This window comes from Westerdykella ornata (genome assembly GCF_010094085.1).
Source record: "Westerdykella ornata strain CBS 379.55 unplaced genomic scaffold EI97scaffold_31, whole genome shotgun sequence".
Taxonomy (NCBI): domain Eukaryota; kingdom Fungi; phylum Ascomycota; class Dothideomycetes; order Pleosporales; family Sporormiaceae; genus Westerdykella; species Westerdykella ornata.
In genome coordinates, this window is record NW_022986881.1 from 25826 (window position 1) to 44466 (window position 18641).

Genomic DNA, 18641 nt, shown 5'->3' on the forward strand with positions numbered 1-18641 from the left:
CGATGATCCTGTCCAAGGAAGTCTGAAAGAAATTTGATAGCTTCTGGTAAAACCCTTGATCAGGGTACCGAGTGAGAAGTTCCACGAATTTCCGGATGAAACGGAGAAGCATCTTCCAGTGTTCCCAGAAGTCGTCATTTTCAAGAGGCGGTAGGTGTGGGAGACAGCTGGTGATAAGCTCAAATGCTTCGTCCCTGAGGGAAACGGCCAGAAAAATGTCGACCAAGTTGAGGAACCAAATTGGACAACGTCCGGGGATCTTAGAAGTATGAGGCGATGGTGGCCCACCACCGTAAAAGTGGTACGACACCTTAGTCGACGGTAATCTGAACTCATCTTTTCCTACCTTGAAGACGTCTATTTGGACGCGCAGAACCTCCTTACACGTGGCTTTTGTGATACCATGCCATGTATCGGGGTCTGCAATGCTTCGATCGGCGAAGCCATTCATCAAAGCGAGGAGCGTATCTCGAGACGTATTCTTCGTGATGGTGGGAAGGGCCCTTATACGAGTTAACTATCGCTATATGTCGATCTCTGAGAATGTTAGACTTACAGTTCAAGGAAACATTCCCTGGGCAACACCGGAACGAGTGCTAGAAGAGGGTATATATCACTGTGTGTAAAGGAGCATATGGATGTTAACGCCTCCTTCAAATAAGCATGATGCCACTCGCTAAAGGCCTGACTCATGGAAGGTGGCAATCGCGAGTCGAGTATCTCAAAGGCTTGCCTCAAATCATCCAGCGTATGGAAGCTCATTAGCTGTGAGGGAGGATTGAACCAGTTCTCCCAAGGACGATTGGTGGAGCCTCCCGGAGGATTATTTGCTGCTAGTTCTGCCATTATCTGAAGCAGATATGGAGACCTATACCAGTCTTGGTCTTGGATTGCCGCATACAACGCTTCTGGAACCAGATCTGCTTGGCCGATGGTGGAGCAGAATTCTGAAACTGCTTTGAAGAAGCCAATGAATTTGGGCCCGTTAACAGACTCACGAAGATACTCTTCTTCCTTCTCTGTTTTGTCCTGTGTTTCTGGCCCTTCTGAGTGCAGATAGTATTTGTATGAGTATGTATTTCTTTTCGGGTACTTTCGGTACCTTATACACTCCCTCAGTGGATTCTTCAGGAGCGACTTTAAGATGTCAGTCTCCTTGGAAGGCGGGGTGATACGGTCTGTGCGGATCATTTCGAAGAAGGCAGTCAGTTCCACCGGAGTATCAAGATATCTCGCCTCGCATATCTCGAGCAGTCCTGCTTTTTGCACAAGGACAAATACCGTATCATGGTAACGATACGTGGCTCCCGTGGCCTCGTTGCCCGTGTATTCATGTTGGTCCTCGCTGTCCGGCGACCGCTTATCGTACAGGTCATCAACCAGGAGCTCTCTCTTCTCGAATTGCACACGATACGCTAGCCGGACGCCCGCCGCTGTCGTCAGATTCATAAGAGAAAATTTAACCTCTTCTTCAGGTGCATCGAATTCTTCAAAATTTTGATAGCTTTCTTTTGTCAATTGCGCGAAAAACCAATAGAAACCAGTTCTTCCGCAAACATAGTCCAGTAACCGCGCCTTTGCTGCATCTGGACCCTTCAGATTGCGTATAGCAAGGCTCTCCTGGGTGTACTTGTGCTCGAGCGGATATACAAGCTTTTGCACATGATTGAGGTTCACCCTCCAGGTTCTTAATAAGGATTCGAGTTGGCGATGGCTCTTGTCCAAGCCTAATGAGACCTGCCGTGGCATGCCCGGATCTTGGATGAGATTGTATGTCAGGACGAGTCGATGTCCGGATATGATTGGGAGAACCTCATGCTGAACATCCGAGTACCATGCAAGGAATGTCAGGTCAAACTCTGAACTCTCCTGTGTCTTCAAGATCAGACTGCGTTTGCCATGCACCAGCCGGACGTCCCCACCACTGTGCCTTGAGGGTAGACAGACCACAAGAGTCCCAAACATGCCCGGTGCTTTCTCGCTATCCTTGTGAGGTTTGAAAAACGCTCCCTCCTCGTAGAGCAGCAGCTTGTACCGTTCTGCTCGAGCTGGTACGCAGACCCCAAGTCTCTCCACGATGCGTTTGAGCAGTGTTTCGACGAATCTCGACCAAGCAGGGTTTCGGCATTCGAAATCATCCGCGTCCAGCTCCCATGTTTTCCGGACGGTTGTATCCACCACTGTCTGTAAGCCTTTTCCAAAAGGTGACAACTTGCAGACTTTCGCAAGTACTTCTGCTTCCCGCGAGACCAGAGGCAAGCCCAGAGGCCCATGGTCGGATTTCAGAATATGCAGCCCTGGGTTTGGGTAGCTAGAAACCCGGAGTCCAATCGCAAAGGTGCCCTCATGTTTCACGCCGCTGAGACACTTCCGGATCGCAACTTTTAACTCGTCTTCTCCAAGGCCATTTTCCTCTTCGCCAACGTCTTCCTCATTGTCCTCTTCAGCACTCAACGGTTTTACATCGCCGTCTTCCAGTTCCATGACATCCTCAAGTTTAACGACAGCCTCCTCTGCCAGAGGGCTAGCCTCGTTGCTCATGTTGTCAGGTTGTTGTTTTGTCGGTTGTGAGCGATGGTCTGAACTAATCCTCCACTCCTGCAGTTGTTTGTGGTGATGCCAAAGAAGACGCGAGACGCGGCTCCCTAGCTGCCTAGATAACGCGCGGGTGACGCAAACCAACGTGACTAGCACTGCTCTTTCAAGACCTTTTTCACACCTTTATTCTGCTTAGATTGAATTTCTAGTGCAAAGACGCGGAAAAAGGACCCAATATCCCATCTAGCAAGTTGTTATACAGATTTCACGTGACGTTGCAATTCACTCAGTTCAGCACCGAAACAAACACTGGAAAGTGTTGCAGTCGGGACATTTGTACGTAACCCAAGGACTTGGATTTCGATGATGTCTTACCTCATACCCCCCCATAGAGTACATCACTCAATACAAAGAGGACTGCGCCGGTGGAAACGTTTAGTCATGGATAGTTCCGTATATCCCCGGGCTACTTAGAGACCGAGTAAGTCGCCGTCCTGCTCCTCTTCCTCCACACTCCCCCAATCCAACTTCATTAACAACGTATCAATCCCCCCCACCCTCAACGGCTCATACATGCCCTCCTCCCACCCCTTCCCCACCCCCCCAATCCCCGGCACCGATCCCACCCTCTCCGCATCAAGATCCCTAAGTCTCGCCAGCAGGGACTTCATATCGCTATCCAATCTCCTTCTTGCCCGATCCATTTCTTTTGCCACATCCTTCTCTTCTTGCTTGTAGTTCGCCATGAAGTCCTCCACTCCGTCATCTTCTTCCAGATCGAGGTTCTGCCGGACGCTTTGAAGACGCACGATGAGGGCGACGAGTTCGTCGACGTGGGTGAGGAATTGGCGGAGGTGTTTGGCGAAGGGGGTATCGGTTAGCAAGAGGTGGTGGGATATGGAGTTTAGGAATTGTCTGTGTGCTAGGGAAAGTGCTTCAGGGTCATGTTGTTTCCTTCCCGCAGACTTTTCATTCGGCTCCGTCGTGTGAGATGAACTGGGCCGGGTAGTTGCACTGTCTGCCACCGCCTCTTGGGGCCCCGTTACCCAATGGCGGAAGTGCTTGAAAGACTCGTTGATAACTTCTCCCTGGAAATATGCCTCACTTTCCGAGAGGAGGAAGATGGCAGCTGCGCACGTCGCCCATATCTTTCGCATCTCCCGATTCCGCTTTTCGTACTTCTGGCGCCGCCTAATAACCGCTGCCTTTTGGCCTGGTCGAGTGATAGGAGGAGCGATTGGTTCCCTGCGAAGTCCACCGTGTCTCCATAGTTGAAGTAAATGCAGGTGTGCTCTACGGATAGCGACGAGGTATGCGTTGATGGCTGAATATATATCCAGATCTGATTTGGTCATAAAGAGATCAAGAGGGGAGGGGATGTCCATGGTGAGTTTTGTGGGTACTGATAGAAGCAAATCGGCGAATACTACATCTGTGATGGCAGGAAGAAGTGCGTTGGACTCTTTCGCTCTGCCCGGGGTTCCTGGACGGTGACCGGAGGATGAGCTGCTATGTACAGTGAGATGTACTATGTCCGCAGCGAGGTCAAGCACATCGTCAGTGTTGTCGTCTTCCCCGCTCAATGATGCAAGAACAGTCCAAGCTCGGGACAAAGTGTTACTAATCTCGGCTTCTTTCAGAAGTATTCCTCTTATCCCATGTCCTGATATACCAAGGGGAGCCTTATGCCGGGATTGAATCTTGCCGTCGGCTTCGTTGATGAGTGCCATAGCAAACTCGCCACGACCCAGCAGGAAAAAATGATGGAGTACGGTAAGGAGCTCCACTATCTTCTCTTGAGGTAGGAGGTATTGCAGAAGGTTTCGCGAAAGGGACAGACGGATGTTTGAGACGGCTTCGCTCAGTCTAGCTGAGGCTATTGGCGCAGAGACTTTAGACAAGTATTCGATGTGTGTAGGTAGCAGCTCCAGGTCGAAACTTCTCGATGATGGGCTTGACAAATCCCGTGAAGCAGATGGTAGTGAACGTATTTGATTTAGTGAACGTCCAATGAACAGAATCGATGATGCTGTACTCCGCGTTACGAATTTCGGCAACAGGGTGTGATTGATTGAGAAGGCAACATCTTCCCCATCGTCTGCAACAATGAAGAAGTCGGATGCTCCAAATGATGGGAGACGACCGTATAGAAGCCAAGTCGCAAGCTGTCTTAGCCACGAAGTCTCGGCAACTGTACCCAGATGGACCGCCGCACTTTCGATATCCGGATAGCCCGTCTGTGCTTCTGTCCGCAGCTTGTCAATCAATTCGGCTCCAGACGCCTTCTTGTCGTCTTCTCCATCTCCTCCGGGTCGTATCATGAAGTTGCTGATGTCCCACAGCCATTCCATGAGTTTCGTCCATTCTGAGAATTCGCTGACGATTCCAGCAAGGGGTACAATATTGTATGCCCCCACAATCGAAGCATCTCGCCTCAAGATCCGATTTTCAACAGCAAGCACCTTTTGCTGGAACTTCTGCAAATGATGCGAGCTGATCGCAGTTGCCACAGCCCGACATACAGTCGAAGGATGACTACCCGCAATCCTCACAGCAAGCTCCCTCGTCTGGCGATGCAACCTCGACAAATGCCCCAGAGAAGACAGCAGCTCCGCCTCCGGAGGCGAAAGGAGACTCAGGGGTCCAGAGGTCACGTGCGACGCGTCCTTTTTGCCCTCGAATAGAGCTGAGGGATGCCCCGAGAGCGAGAGGAGGATTTCGTGAAGCATGGGCGCGGCGGCTCCGGTTCTTCTTCGAAGTGATGACTCCCTGCCCGCTTTTGGTTGCGAATGGAGCGCTTCTGCAGGAATCTGATGATAAGGCTCAAGAGTTCATAGCGACACATTGAATCGTGGGTATCGCGTGGTGGACACCATGGTCCGTGCTCGAGATGTTGAAACTACCGTGCCAAGACGGGACGGGTACGCTAAATCTTAAATCATGCCCAGGCGCAAGCTCTGGAATTCGCATTGGCCAATGAGAAGCTCAGCAATGACACAACACCCCTCATCTCTCAAAGTCGACCTGAGCCCCTCCATTTTGGCAATTTCCAGGTTCATTCACTCTCCTCGCTCTCTTCACCGTCACCATGGCTCAGCGGCTGCTTTTGCGGCCACTCGTCTCAAGCTCTTCCTCTCTTCTTGTTCCAACAAGAGAAACGGCACGCTCGTTCAGCACAGTGGTCGACATCCCAGTCATAAAGCCCACCAGCTCCGTCTTCCAAGATGCGGTGCAAGCCTCCGGCCCACGAACCAATTGGACGCGGGAGGAGATCGCAGAGGTGTACAACACCCCTCTCATGGAGCTCACCTATGCTTCCGTATGTCTCTTGCCCCTTGGAGTTCTGTCCGGACCTCTTATGATTGCGGGGAAGAACTGACACCTACCCCGCCCAGGCCTCCGTCCACCGCCGCTTCCACAAACCAGGCGCTATTCAGATGTGCACCCTCATGAACATCAAAACCGGCGGCTGCAGCGAAGACTGCAGCTACTGCGCCCAATCCTCTCGCTACAACACGGGTCTCAAAGCCACAAAAATGGTCAACGTCGAGTCCGTCCTCGAAGCCGCCCGCATAGCCAAGGAGAACGGGAGCACGCGATTCTGCATGGGTGCTGCGTGGAGAGATATGCGAGGTCGCAAGACGAATCTGAAGAACATTAAAGAGATGGTTAAAGGGGTGAGGGAACTGGGCATGGAGGCATGCGTCACACTGGGCATGATTGATGCGGAGCAGGCGAAAGAGTTGAAGGAGTCGGGGCTCACTGCGTACAATCACAATGTGGACACTTCGAGGGAACATTATCCCAGTGTGATTACGACGCGGACATATGATGAGCGGTTAGCTACCATCAAGAATGTTAGTGAGGCGGGGATTCATGTCTGCACGGGTGGTATCCTTGGGCTGGGAGAGAAGCCGAAGGACCATATTGGACTTATTCACACCGTCGCGACGCTACCAACACACCCCGAGTCCTTCCCTGTCAACGCACTGGTGCCGATCAAAGGCACACCGCTTGGCGACAGAAAGCCGATCGCCTTCGACGCCATCCTGCGGACCATAGCGACGGCTCGGCTTGTCCTTCCTTCTACCATCATTCGACTCGCTGCAGGCAGGAACACGATGGAAGAAGAGAAACAGGTTCTATGCTTTATGGCGGGCGCCAATGCTGTTTTTACGGGGGAGAAGATGCTGACGACTGAGTGCAATGGGTGGGACGAAGATAGGGAGATGTTTGAGCGGTGGGGTCTGCGGGCTATGGCTCCTCATGAAACGATGCAGGGGAAGCAAGAGCAAGAGGCAATTGCAGGCACGGTTGGAGAAGCTGAGCAGAAGATAGAGGCTGCAGCTAGTCTTTGAGGGGACAAAGTAAAAGCACACAGTTTGGTCCTAAGTATGACCACGTTGTGCTACGCATAAGCGAGGGGTCGGGGCAAATGCTGCCCTAGTCTCCGTTTGATTCTATTTACTCATATTCGGCCCAGAGCGGCTGTTGGGAAGCCAAAGACAATTGTCAGCCCATTCCAGGAACCATCCTCATAACCTGGACTTCGCAGAAAATCCAACCCCTGTTTCCAGTGCACCCGCCTTGCCCACACGCCTACTTTGCATGACCCACTCCTCAATACTATCCACCAAAACCCTCACCTCCTCCACAGTATTCCCCGCATGCAGACACACTCTTATCCTCGACGTACCTTCCGGTACAGTCGGAGGCACCACTGCCCTCACCATCATTCCCCTGCCCTGAAGAAAACTTGCAAGGCTTCTGGGGTTGGATGCTAAGATGGCGAAAATAGGTGATTGGGGTTTCTCTTTCGGAATCTGGAGGGTCGAAGATTGGACTAAGGAAGGACGGCTGCGAAGTTCGGTGTACAGGAAGGAGACAAGGGAATTGAGGTGCTGCGCCATCTGGAGATACGTGAGTACAAACTCTTCAGTTTCGAATAACCTCCCTACTTGAACTGTTTGACCCTCCTGCAGGAGCCTGTAAGATGCTCGGATGGCTGCCAGCGTAGGGAATGACATAAAAGTCGTATATATGAGGGGTCGGGCGTAGTTGATCAAGTAATGTCGCAGTAAAGGAGAACCCAGTATTATAGCTACGCGATGTCAGTCTCAAAATCCCCAAAGGAGCAAAGTAGACCCCTTACCGCCATTACATGCCAGCGCCTTCCCAAAGGTATGCAATCTCGCAAACACCCTCTTCTCTAGCCCCAAAACATTCACCAAACCCCTCCCCTCCGGCCCAATAACCCCCGTCGCATGCGCCTCATCAACAACCACATACCCACCTCCCCTGGGGAGACTCCTCTCCACCACCTCAACAATCTCCTTCAACGGCGCCAAATCCCCATCCATACTATAAACCGCCTCCACGGCAACAATGACATGATTCCTCCCTTCTATCACTCCCTCAACCTCCCTCAAAGTCCTTTCAAGCACTCTGCGCAAATCCCGAACGTCATTATGCTTGAATCTGACCTTCTTGACAGCGCGACTCAACCGCATCCCATCATGCACACTCGCATGAATCAACTCATCAAAAACCACCACATCGCCCTTCTGCGGCACACAAGCAAAAAACCCCGCATTCGCATCGAATCCGGAATTAAACAGAAGTCCTGCCTCAGCGCCGTGGAACGCAGCTATCTCTTTCTCTAAATCCTCCGCGTAGGCCGAATTTCCGTCTAGAAGTCGAGAACCTCCGCTGCCAAGGGGGAAAGACGCATCACGTGAGAGTTCGGAGAGGAAGGTTGAGCGGAGGAGAGGGGAATTGGAGAGGGAGAGGAAGTCGTTGGATGAGAAGTCGATTTTTTGGTGAGGGTTTAGGGTTAAGTTGCGGAGGGTGGATTGGGTACGTCGGCGGTCCAGGAGGGTGCGGAGGGCTTTTTCTAGAGGGAGGTCTTCTTTTTGTTGGTCATCCATGGTGGATTTAGGTTTTATTTGGGTTCAATTCAAGATAACTGGAGGATTGATGGGAAGGGTGTTGTTGATGGGAGGTCTGAGTAGAGTCCAAAAACGGTTTAGCGTACCGAGCAGTTGTGAGCGTTTGGATTGATGAGAGAATTTGTGTCCCGGTCGTGACCAACATTCAGTATCTCCGCCGCATATGAGTCAGAATATTGTCCGCCGGAGGTTTCCTCCGTGACCAGGCACTAGGATTTCCTACAGCCCGGGCTGTGGACGCAATACTTGCCTGGGAACTTGGTGACGGGCAGTCAAATATTCCAAGGTTCCAAGATCTACCTATGTATGCGAGATCTAGCCGTCCTTGGCTAAGCCCCTCTCAGAATAGCATATCTTGCGAGTATAAACCGCAAGAAACCTACCTCAACTTTTGATTGCATCCCCCGATGCCGGACTCGTGCGCTTTAGAGTACATACGTAAGAGTAGGACAGCTGAGGAATAATACTTCACGGAACGGAACCAATTGGGGTGATCGCGCCATAGAATCGGACTGCATCGACCTCTGCTATTTACAATTGTGCACCGGCCGCGGAGCTCTTACGTATAACTGGGGTTGCATTCATTGCAATATCTCGACAGCATCCAATGTCCAGAGTCCCGGGAGCTCTCTGGCGCAACCTCCTTGCCATTCAAGTATATGGCGCCAACACAGGTGTAGGCAAGACCGTCGCTTCTACGCTGCTGGCAAAGCACTTCGCGCAGAGACCCGAAAAATGGAAAGTGTCTTACACTAAGCCTGTATCTACGGGCCCGGAAGACGAGGAGGACGAGAGGTTGGAAAATACCCTCTAGAAGTGGTGGAATTTTGCTGAACATCACGCAGGTACTTGAGACGATATGCCTCGGGAGTGGCTGTCTCGACGCTGTTCAAGTACGATGAAGCTGTTAGTCCTCATCTTGCTGCCGCCAGGAGTCGAAGATCTATTGTGAGCTAGTCAACAAAGAAATATCCATCTTCTTCTTTGCTGACAGAATGTAGCCCAGCGACGATAAAGTTATCCAAGCGCTCTATTCCCACCTGCAGGAAGATGCAAGACTTTTCTCAGAGCAATCGTCCAAAAGAGGAGGCTTCACCATGGTAGAAACCGCCGGAGGAGTCCTAAGCCCCGGTCCCTCTGGTACCCCGCAAGCCGATCTGTATCGGCCACTACGCCTACCAGTTCTCCTGGTCGGAGACCATCGCCTCGGTGGCATCTCATCTACCATTTCCGCAGTAGAATCTCTGCTTCTCCGTGGCTACGATATCGACGCCGTGGTCTGCTTCGATGACAAGGGCAAGTATGAGAACTTCGGATACCTGGGCCCCTATTTCGAGAAACAGCAAATACCCGCGTTCAGGTTACCTTGGATTCCTGACGTTGAGGGACGTCCCATTGAAGAGGAACGGGCTATGATGAGGGAGTACTACGATCGATCCTGTACCCATTCCGAAGTCGCAAGGACGGCGGAAGAGCTCCTAAATCGACGGGACAAACGCCTGGACAACCTCAACAGTATGGCGCATAGAACGAGAAAGACCATCTGGCACCCCTTCACACAACACAAGAGCATAAAAAATGACGAAGAAATTCTTGTATTTGACAGTGCGTACGGGGATTACTTCCAAGCGAAGCACACGTCCAAGTCATCAACGTCCAAAGACACAAACGAACCAGTTCTCCATCCCGCATTCGACGGCTCAGCATCCTGGTGGACCCAAGGACTCGGCCATGGCAATCCGAAACTGTCTCTCGCTGCTGCGTATGCAGCGGGTAGATACGGACACGTCATGTTTGCCGGCGCTACGCATGATCCGGCCTTAACGCTGGCCGAGAGCCTGATAGAAGGGGTCCAGAATCCACGACTCACCAAGGTTTTCTACAGCGACAATGGCAGCACGGCTGTCGAAGTCGGTATCAAGATGGCTCTGCGAGCCGCTTGCAAGAGATATGGTTGGGATGGTTCGACCGAGGAGATTGGTGTTATAGGCCTCAAGGGGAGTTACCATGGTGATACTATTGGTGCCATGGACGCTTCGGAACCGTGCGTGTATAACAAGAAAGTAGATTGGTATCGCGGCCGGGGATATTGGTTTGACTTCCCGTCCGTCAAAATGAGAGAGGGCAAGTGGATTGTGGAGGCTCCGGCTGGCATGGAGGAACAGTTCGGGCCCGCGAAACAGTTCGGTGACTTGAACGAGATCTTCGATTTCGACGTGAGAGGATCTTCTCAGCAATACAAGAATTACATCCGGGAGACTTTGGATCGGCTGGTAAAGACAGAAGGGAAGAAATTCGGCGCCCTGATGATGGAACCCCTCATTCTCGGTGCCGGCGGTATGCTCTTTGTGTAAGTCCCACCCCACGCCTTTACCACCATCTTCTGCAACCTAACAACCAAAGCGATCCCCTTTTCCAACGCACGCTCGTCGAGATCGTCCGCTCCTACACCTTCTCCCCTGCCACCCCAACCTCAACCCCAGCAGACCCCCACTCCTGGACCGGCCTGCCCATCCTCTTCGACGAAGTCTTCACCGGCCTCTACCGCCTCGGCCGCTTCACCGCTGCGTCCTTCCTCCGCACCCAGCCGGACATCTCCGTAAACGCCAAACTGCTGACTGGTGGTTTATTACCGCTGAGCGTCACGCTCGCCAGCGACAGCATCTTCGCTGCGTTCCTGGGCGATGAGAAGGCTGACGCCCTGCTGCATGGTCACAGTTATACCGCGCACCCAATTGGATGTCACGTTGCCAATACTTCGTTGACAGCGCTGGAGAGGCTTTCCAAGGGCGAGACGTGGGCTCAATATCGGAGCTCTTGGGTTCCGGCTTCCAGTGCAGGAGGGGAAGTTGATTCTGCGCTACGAAACCAGGACGAGCGTTTTGGAGCTTGGAGCATGTGGACGAAGTCAACCGTGACAAGACTGTCTCATCACCGTAGGGTGGATAGCGTTATTGCTCTTGGATCCGTTCTCGCGGTTGCACTGAAGGATGAAGAGGGCGCGGGATACACTTCCAACGCGGCTATCGGATTGAGAGACGCCTTGTTGAATGATATTGGAGAGGACGGAATGAGCATCCATTCAAGAGTGCTTGGCAACGTTCTTTACCTCATGGCCAGTATGACCACAGAGCCCGTCCACTTGACCGCGGTGGAGAAGGCGCTGTTGGAAAAGTTGAACAAGGCGTCCGTGGCATAATGACTCATGATGGGCGGCAAAGATTGGTTCAAGATATGGATATATAGTTGCATTGAGAGTTACGTCCACGTAAACAAGATTTCCGCCGAGGCCTCTTTACATTCCCGCCCATTCAATCGAAAACGTCCGAACTGGCCTGACTTCTACGCTTGCCCCATTGTCACTCTGCTCCGTGACGGCGTCTGCAGTCGGGTCCTCTCCACCTAAGAGATAACTCTTCTTCACACCAGTCCCAAGTCGTCCGCCGCCAATGACATCAAGCAAGTCGAACTCTTCATCCCAGTCCAGACCGGTGGCAAGGAAATGGCTATGGAAGCGGAGTGGATCTCCGGGATAGATTGTATAATGGCAACCAAAACGCAGACCAGGCGTTGAAAAGTACCCTTTCGAATGCATATATCGAAATAGTGGGTAACTGCGAGGGACTTCAGGAAGGGGCAGTCCGCGGTCTACGGGCGGGTGAGAAAGAGGAGGGTATGATGTGGCAGGCGTAATGAAATGTGGGATCAAGTTGGACTGCGACGCCTTAGGCTGTACGCCCGGCTCAGATGAGTCGAAGAGAGACTCCTCATCACCGTTCGAGGTCGCTTCTGAAGGAGCAGGGCCTGCATGTTTCTGCTTCAGGCTGGAGGAGAGGTCTTTCCCTTTCAATGCTTTCGCTGCCCTTTCCTCGAGCTTCCTCTTTGACTCCATGGACGCTTCCAGGCCCAGCTCGTCCATGTATTGGAGATATGCTAGCCTATCTTCCCGACTCATCTGAAGGAACCCTTTCCTGTGGGTCTCCTCATCGTCGACAATGTATGCATGTCCTCGTTCTATCAGAACACGCGCCTCTTCGGGCATGAGCTCCAGGGGAATGCCTAGGAAGACATTCTGCTGGGACAGATTAGGCAGTGTGCCAATCAAGACACCGCATGTGTTGTGTGTGCGACGTGCATAGCTGATGACATCGATGTCAAACAGCAGATAGCGACCCGCGATACGAGATATGGGGAATGGTTCTGTTACCGAACCCATTGCTCCTACTTTGACAATGTCAGTCTCGTGCTTCGAAGCCAACCAAGATTATGAGATGTGCGAGTGAGTGGATCATAGTGTGAATACAAAATTTGTGATCTTCAGTCTCCTTTGGAGTCAGGGGATTGACAGATTAAATTTGTTTTTAATCATCTGAGAGGGAAGGGACGCATGAAAAAGAGTAGACTTACCTCGCCTTGCATGGAGTCATGGCGGAAGTGTTCAAGAGCAGGAGCAATGAATAGGTTCGATAATGTGATTTTGCTGTTCGAGGCTAAGGAGGCGCTAATGACTAAGCAGCGCAATCCACCAAGTCCATCCACGCATGTGTGAATGCTTGACCCATGGAAACAACAACGTACCACCATGAACATCATTATTCTTCTCAGCTTGCTCTTCTTCATCCCATTCCTCCTGTTCCTGGTCTTCTTGGCTTTATCATCGTGCATGGGCGACCGATTCCGCGCACGAATCTCTGGAATCACCATCAACCCACGTTATGCATCCTTCGGTAGGAGCTATGCCCAAGGGATAGGGCCTGGGATTGGGGGATGGGAGCAGATTGAGCTGCAGGATATCATGCGGAATGCTAGTGAGGAGGATTGAAGCCTCACACCTGAACTCGGCTCTTCGAGGCTCGTAGACGACATAAGTGTCGGCACACAGCTCTTTCAGAAGTCGAGATCCTCCTTCTTCGGCATCGGAGTCGCACCAGAGCCTCTGGCAGCCTCCTCCTGCGCCTCCGTATCCCCTTCCGCTGGTGGAAGACTGAATTTGGTCACCGTAAACTTCCTCCTACTCAGGGTGAAGGCGAGGTCTTCTCCCAGCCCCTCGACGTTTCCACCTCCACCCTTCTCGCTGTAAACCGGCAGTTTATGCACCGCAAAGATACCCTGCGGCTTGTCCTCCTCCTTTGTCGCTGCCGACAGCACCTGCGCATAGTCATAGGGAAAGGGCGAGAGCTCCATCACCCCATCGGAGAGTATTTCCATCCATCGGACGAGTCCCGTTGATCGAGGATAGAGCGTAAGAGGAAATGTGATTATGGCTGTCAGCTGTGTTGGATGGAGGCGGAGGAGCGCGCGGAGGCCGTGAAGGAACTGTAGAACGCAGTCTGGTCGGGTCGAGATTGGGGGATATATAGCGGGCGAGAGGAGGGAAGGAATAACAAGGCGATGTATCGTGTTTGGGGGCGTCGATGCGAGGTCATTTTGTAGGTTCTGCAAGATTGAGGGGAAGGGGTTTCGTTGTGGAGCAATGGGGATATAGTTTATCGCTGTTCCCACCGGCAGCATTAGACGTTTTGCAAGGTCAAATGTATGGCAGAATATTGCCTGGTCCTCTCCCGTCTTGCCAGAGACTTTTCTCTCTATTCCCGGGCCCATATTGTCAGTGGTCCGCACGCGAAGTTCCAGCATGTTTGAAGCGCTCACCTCTCTCCGCGCCGTGGACACTCAAGCTTTCATATCTCCATGCGATCTTCATCTTCTCCTCTTCCGCACTGGTTTTTATTTTCCTCCCACTCTCGTCCTTCTCACTCAACCCAGGCAACTCTCTACCCCATGCTTCTCCCATGCCGACGACATGCACGCGATGCCCTTGCACTACTCCCTCAGCAGCATAAAACCGCAGCAGCGCACCAGCATAATCTGTGGTTCCCTGTTCGCCTATGAATATAGAGTTTCCCAGGGGCAGTCCAGCATGGCCGGCAAGGATAGCATCGAGGGATGGAGTTCCTGTGGAAGTAGTGGGGCGTCCATCAAGAGGTGAGGGGCGGACGCCGGTAATTGCTTGAGGTACCTCAGCGGATGAGGGTTCTGTAGAAGCTGGAACGGAAGGGGAGCCGGGCTTCTGTTCTGTCCGCGAAAGCGGCACGTTGCGCTTTCGAAAGGCCATTCCTAGAGCAACAACAGCTTCAGAACGAGGGGTCCGAGAAATATGTTGGGGTCGGGGAGCTGTTATCGATAAGACGTGACGTTTATCTCGGAATTATATTATTCCAGTCCCGCGCCGGATTGAAATTCTTGGAGCCCTTTCAGCATTTCGACCGAACAAGCAATTCAGCCATACAACAAGGCAACAACAGACAATCGCAGCAGATTTCTCATTGAAGGCACTCGCTGGATTTACCATACCCACACGGACCTCCGAATCTTGCCATCCAACACTCCCATAACGCTCACCACCCCGCGCTTCCTCACCTACCATTCACCATGGCCGACGCCCAAGTTTTCGAAGAAACCTTCACGATAAACAGCATCAACAACGAGAAATACGACCGCGTATCCCGCATATTCGGCACCTCCGCTGACCACAGCGTCACCATGCAACTGGACATCAACCACGAGCTCTTCCCCGTCAACGTGGGTGACAACATCAACATGGTGCTAGCGCGGACACTGAATCTGGATGGTTCCAAGGACGACGAGAAGGGGTGGAGGGATACGGCGAAAGGGGAGCCGACGCTCGCGGATATGTTCGATTACGTGTGTCATGGGAAGAATTACCGGTTTGAGGATAATGATGGGGAGACCTGGTGAGTGCGGCGTTCACGTTACGTCGGGCTGATTGGTGCGAGGCTGGCAATGGGAGCTGACTGTGTCCTACAGCAAGTTTTACTCGAGTTTTGGCGGCTTACTACTCTGCATTGAGGGTCCTTATAAGAAGATGACGGGATTGCGGATTGAGTACATCTACATGCTGCTCAAGAAGTAGGCTCGCAAAGACCTCGAATTCCACTTCCGGGTTGCGGGATAAGACGGGGTTTGATGTGAGTCAAGCGGAAAAGGGGAAGGAAATCATTGCATACGGCGGCGTTCGGTACCTCTATTTGTCTACACTGTAACAACTCCTCCTTTTTGCGCCTTGGGTCGATACCCCGATCGCGTTTTCATCAGATCTTCCTAGCGTAAGAAAACTCCAGCGCTTTCCACCATCTCTCTACAGCGTAGGAAACTCCAACTTCCTATGACACCTCGCCACAATCTCAATATAATCCTCCTCATTCTCAGCGGTCAACACCCCATGCCTCACGAAAAAATCCAGCATCACCAGCGCACAATTCGGCTTAAACTCACCCCTCGCCAACGCCGCCTTCACCTCCTCCACACTCCACAGATAAAACTCCTCCACCTCGTCATCCCCAGGCCTCGGCACCACATCCACGGGCAACTCTATATCATACACATACTGACACTCGGGCTGCATAAGCCCCGTCTCCCCACCCGCCTTCTCCGTCCGAATATAGAAATACGTGACGGTGCCCGCAGCCTTCACCCTCGCGCGCACCACATCCTCAGGCAGTGACGCCTCCTCGGCGCATTCGCGAACCAGACACTCCAAGGGCGTCTCTCCGCTCGCCATGCCCCCCGCGACGGCATTATCCAACATGCCGCCATACGTCTGTTTCGTCTTGGCCCTGCGCGGGATCCAAATCTTCATTCCCCCTTCCTCCTCTGGCACTCTCACATACGCAGTCATATGCACGCCGTACGTCACAACGCCCAACAACGGACTCGCGCTCCGCTCGACGCGGAACAGCAGTTCCTTGTTCCGCCCGTAAACGGCGTACAGCTCGTCTCGCCATTTCTCCAGGACTTTGAAGTGGCCCGTTTTTCGGAGCGCGAGGAGGGTTTGTCGGACGGCTTCGGAGCGCTCGTCGGCGTTGTGGCCGGCGATGAGGGTGAGGGTGCGTTGCGTGGAGTCGAGGTCCCAGTGCGGGACGTTGTGGAAGACTTGGGCGACGGAGGGGAGGAGGTAGCCGAGGGGGTAGTCGTGGCCGTGGACGCGGAGGGAGTAGTAGGTGGAGAGGCTGGCGGCGTAGAGGGAGGGGTTGGTTTGATAGTATGGGAAGCTGGTTCGAGGTGAGAGAGGTTAGCGGGTTGTCGGCGATGGTTGGATGGATGGAGGGACGGGTGCATGGGGGACTGACGAGTCGCATTCGTTTACGAGGTCGAGGTTGGAGAAGGACATTGTGGAATTCCTCTCCATAGATCAAAGGCGTGAAATTGGCAGAGAAATCGTCAAGGAGATGGCCGACTTGGAAGCAGCTTCTCGGTGGTAGTCGTTATCGATAACATCGAGGTATTCTTGAGTGGGGCAGGAATGCGGGGCAGAGATGCGCCCAGCGATGGAAATGTGAATATCTAGCTCTACGAACTGAAATGCACAATGCTCATAAAAACGATATCGTTGACATCCATAGCACAGAAGCAGACATGGTATCTACCCCAACGCCATAACCATCCGAGCCAGTATCCCAAGAGGCATAATCCTGCCAACCAATTATCAGAAGAACCAACCAAACCAATTTCCCAATCCTATATACTCTGCTCCATCTCTGTGATATACAGCTTGATGTGACTTTCCATCTTGATGTACTCATCATGAGCCTCCCGAACCTCGTTCTCTATGCTGTCTTTCAGATCCGCCATCTATGAAGAACGTTAGCAGACAGCAACTGCAACAATGAAAGGATCGAGCCTCACCTTCTTCTCGGTCTGTTCGATCCTCACCCTCCTTCTCTCCATCTCGCGACCCTTTTCGCCCCTCTCCTCCGCCAACTTGGCATGCGTCTCCCTAAGTTCTTCCATTCTTCTCTTTGCCCGCTCTGCTTCTTCATCTGCTTTCCTCTTCAGCTTCTCTGTCCGCGCGTTCACGTTGGCGAGCTGCTTCTGCAGAAGCTTCTCCTGGCGCTCGACATCCCGGACATTGTTGCTCCGGTCCGCTAGGGCGTCCCTGTGCCTAGACGCTTTCGCTAACTCCTCTTCTTCCTTGGCGAGGTCGCTTTGTACGTCCGTGAGGAGCCTGGTGCATGAGGTAACGTCTGCCGCAACAACCGTGAAAGAGTCCGTCGATGTTTGCAGAGCGCGAGCACGTCGATCCAGCGTCTCAATCTGAGTCTTCTCTTGAACGAGCTTATCATTCAAATCTCGCAGCGAGTTCTCGAGCGCCGTGGGACTCTGCTGCGTATACGGCCTCAACTTCAGCACCTCACGCTGCGCGATCTCCTTGGCCTCCACCTTTTGCTGCAAAAGCGCCTTCAACTTATTCTGCTCCTCCCTTGCCCGCTCTAGCTTCTTCGCAACCGCCTCCTGACCCTGTTTGAGCTCCAAAAGCCTGCTCTTCAGCTCCTTGTTGCGCTTTTCTCGGTCCTGCATGATCTTCTCGGTAGCGTGGCGGTTGCGCTGCAGCTCCTGGAGTTGCATCTCCTTGTCTTCCTTGTCGTTGAAGAGCTGCTCGATTCGGATCTTCGTGCGCTCCGCCTTGTTGAAGTGCTCGTCGATGACTTCGGTCTGCGACTCGCGGAACCGGATAAAGTTGATCATGAAGGAGAATATCTTGACAAGGCGCTGATGGCTGGGCTTGTACAAATCCTGGAAGGTAAAGTCGTGGATTCCGCACTGAACATGTCAGCCGTCGAGCATACCGCCTCTGAAGACAATGTCACACCTCGACAAGCAGCTTCCGCAGTATCACAAAGAAGCCCATCAGATCCCGGGTGTCGGAAGTAAATATACGATCAGCATCCGGGCCACAGATATCCTCCGCCGCAGCCTTCATGGCAGGTGCAACGACTTCGCGCGTCGTGTTCATCAACAGCTCGGCCATCCATTCGAAAACCTTTTGTATGATTTGGGGGTTCGGCTTCTGAAGGTCGTGAACTGTGAAATTGATTCCAATATCCGTAATACATCCCGCGATCTCTTGATCGGACTGTTCGGATTAGCTGAGTTTACAACATTAGGCGAAAGGAGGAGCATACCAAGGTCATGAATGCATCCTCATCTTGTGGTTTTGTGCGGGGGTTGTAGGATGGGGTTCGCGCGGTGCTCATGCGCGGATTATAAGACATGTTGGGCCGCTACAACTTTCAGGCGTGCAGTTTCAAGCGAGATCAAGAGGAATTGTGGTTGCGCACAAGACGTCAATGTTCATGG

At 52.6% G+C, this 18641-nt stretch overlaps 11 protein-coding genes across 11 annotated transcripts; 4 read left to right on the forward strand and 7 right to left on the reverse strand.

Moving 5' to 3' along the window:
- Positions 1-1278: 1278 nt before the first annotated feature.
- EI97DRAFT_347613 (uncharacterized protein) lies at positions 1279-2391 on the reverse strand (the record flags this gene model as incomplete). Its single annotated transcript, XM_033794805.1, has 1 exon — positions 1279-2391. A coding segment is annotated over one exon (1113 nt), but the record flags the coding sequence as incomplete, so codon positions are not given.
- A 617-nt stretch (positions 2392-3008) lies between these two features.
- Positions 3009-5393, reverse strand: EI97DRAFT_425102 (uncharacterized protein; the record flags this gene model as incomplete). The annotated part of the gene is made up of 1 exon (XM_033797150.1): positions 3009-5393. The coding sequence occupies exon 1, from the start codon at positions 5265-5267 to the stop codon at positions 3009-3011; it is 2259 nt and encodes a 752-aa protein (XP_033650509.1). The 5' UTR covers positions 5268-5393.
- Positions 5394-5538: 145 nt separating this feature from the next.
- Positions 5539-7387, forward strand: EI97DRAFT_405033 (putative biotin synthase). The gene is made up of 2 exons (XM_033796549.1): positions 5539-5857; positions 5934-7387. The coding sequence occupies exons 1-2, from the start codon at positions 5627-5629 to the stop codon at positions 6894-6896; spliced, it is 1194 nt and encodes a 397-aa protein (XP_033650510.1). The 5' UTR covers positions 5539-5626; the 3' UTR covers positions 6897-7387.
- On the reverse strand, positions 6987-8754 carry EI97DRAFT_436412 (PLP-dependent transferase). The gene is made up of 3 exons (XM_033799096.1): positions 7691-8754; positions 7497-7639; positions 6987-7448 (listed from the first exon to the last, which is right to left on the reverse strand). Exons 1-3 carry the CDS (start codon positions 8463-8465, stop codon positions 7074-7076), a joined length of 1293 nt encoding a protein of 430 aa, XP_033650511.1. The 5' UTR covers positions 8466-8754; the 3' UTR covers positions 6987-7073.
- Positions 8755-8756: 2 nt separating this feature from the next.
- Positions 8757-11733, forward strand: EI97DRAFT_191565 (PLP-dependent transferase). The gene is made up of 4 exons (XM_033793598.1): positions 8757-9281; positions 9332-9434; positions 9488-10836; positions 10890-11733. Exons 1-4 carry the CDS (start codon positions 9094-9096, stop codon positions 11683-11685), a joined length of 2436 nt encoding a protein of 811 aa, XP_033650512.1. The 5' UTR covers positions 8757-9093; the 3' UTR covers positions 11686-11733.
- Positions 11734-13130, reverse strand: EI97DRAFT_191591 (tRNA-splicing endonuclease subunit sen34). Its single transcript, XM_033793599.1, has 2 exons — positions 12894-13130; positions 11734-12707 (listed from the first exon to the last, which is right to left on the reverse strand). Exon 2 carries the CDS (start codon positions 12700-12702, stop codon positions 11782-11784), a length of 921 nt encoding a protein of 306 aa, XP_033650513.1. The 5' UTR covers positions 12703-12707; positions 12894-13130; the 3' UTR covers positions 11734-11781.
- Positions 13131-13149: 19 nt separating this feature from the next.
- Positions 13150-13308, forward strand: EI97DRAFT_384436 (uncharacterized protein; the record flags this gene model as incomplete). Its single annotated transcript, XM_033795976.1, has 1 exon — positions 13150-13308. One exon carries the CDS (start codon positions 13150-13152, stop codon positions 13306-13308), a length of 159 nt encoding a protein of 52 aa, XP_033650514.1.
- A 65-nt stretch (positions 13309-13373) lies between these two features.
- Positions 13374-14598, reverse strand: EI97DRAFT_425115 (paxneb superfamily protein-like protein; the record flags this gene model as incomplete). Its single annotated transcript, XM_033797151.1, has 2 exons — positions 13374-14062; positions 14106-14598. 2 exons carry the CDS (start codon positions 14596-14598, stop codon positions 13374-13376), a joined length of 1182 nt encoding a protein of 393 aa, XP_033650515.1.
- Positions 14599-14915: 317 nt separating this feature from the next.
- On the forward strand, positions 14916-15417 carry EI97DRAFT_384468 (RNA polymerase Rpb8; the record flags this gene model as incomplete). The annotated part of the gene is made up of 2 exons (XM_033795978.1): positions 14916-15238; positions 15312-15417. 2 exons carry the CDS (start codon positions 14916-14918, stop codon positions 15415-15417), a joined length of 429 nt encoding a protein of 142 aa, XP_033650516.1.
- Positions 15418-15642: 225 nt separating this feature from the next.
- Positions 15643-16674, reverse strand: EI97DRAFT_452615 (thiamine pyrophosphokinase-related protein-like protein; the record flags this gene model as incomplete). Its single annotated transcript, XM_033800415.1, has 2 exons — positions 15643-16555; positions 16634-16674. The coding sequence occupies 2 exons, from the start codon at positions 16672-16674 to the stop codon at positions 15643-15645; spliced, it is 954 nt and encodes a 317-aa protein (XP_033650517.1).
- A 148-nt stretch (positions 16675-16822) lies between these two features.
- Positions 16823-18640, reverse strand: EI97DRAFT_436418 (kinetochore protein nuf2). Its single transcript, XM_033799097.1, has 4 exons — positions 18467-18640; positions 18154-18417; positions 17190-18104; positions 16823-17135 (listed from the first exon to the last, which is right to left on the reverse strand). Exons 1-4 carry the CDS (start codon positions 18554-18556, stop codon positions 17022-17024), a joined length of 1383 nt encoding a protein of 460 aa, XP_033650518.1. The 5' UTR covers positions 18557-18640; the 3' UTR covers positions 16823-17021.
- Position 18641: the final 1 nt, after the last annotated feature.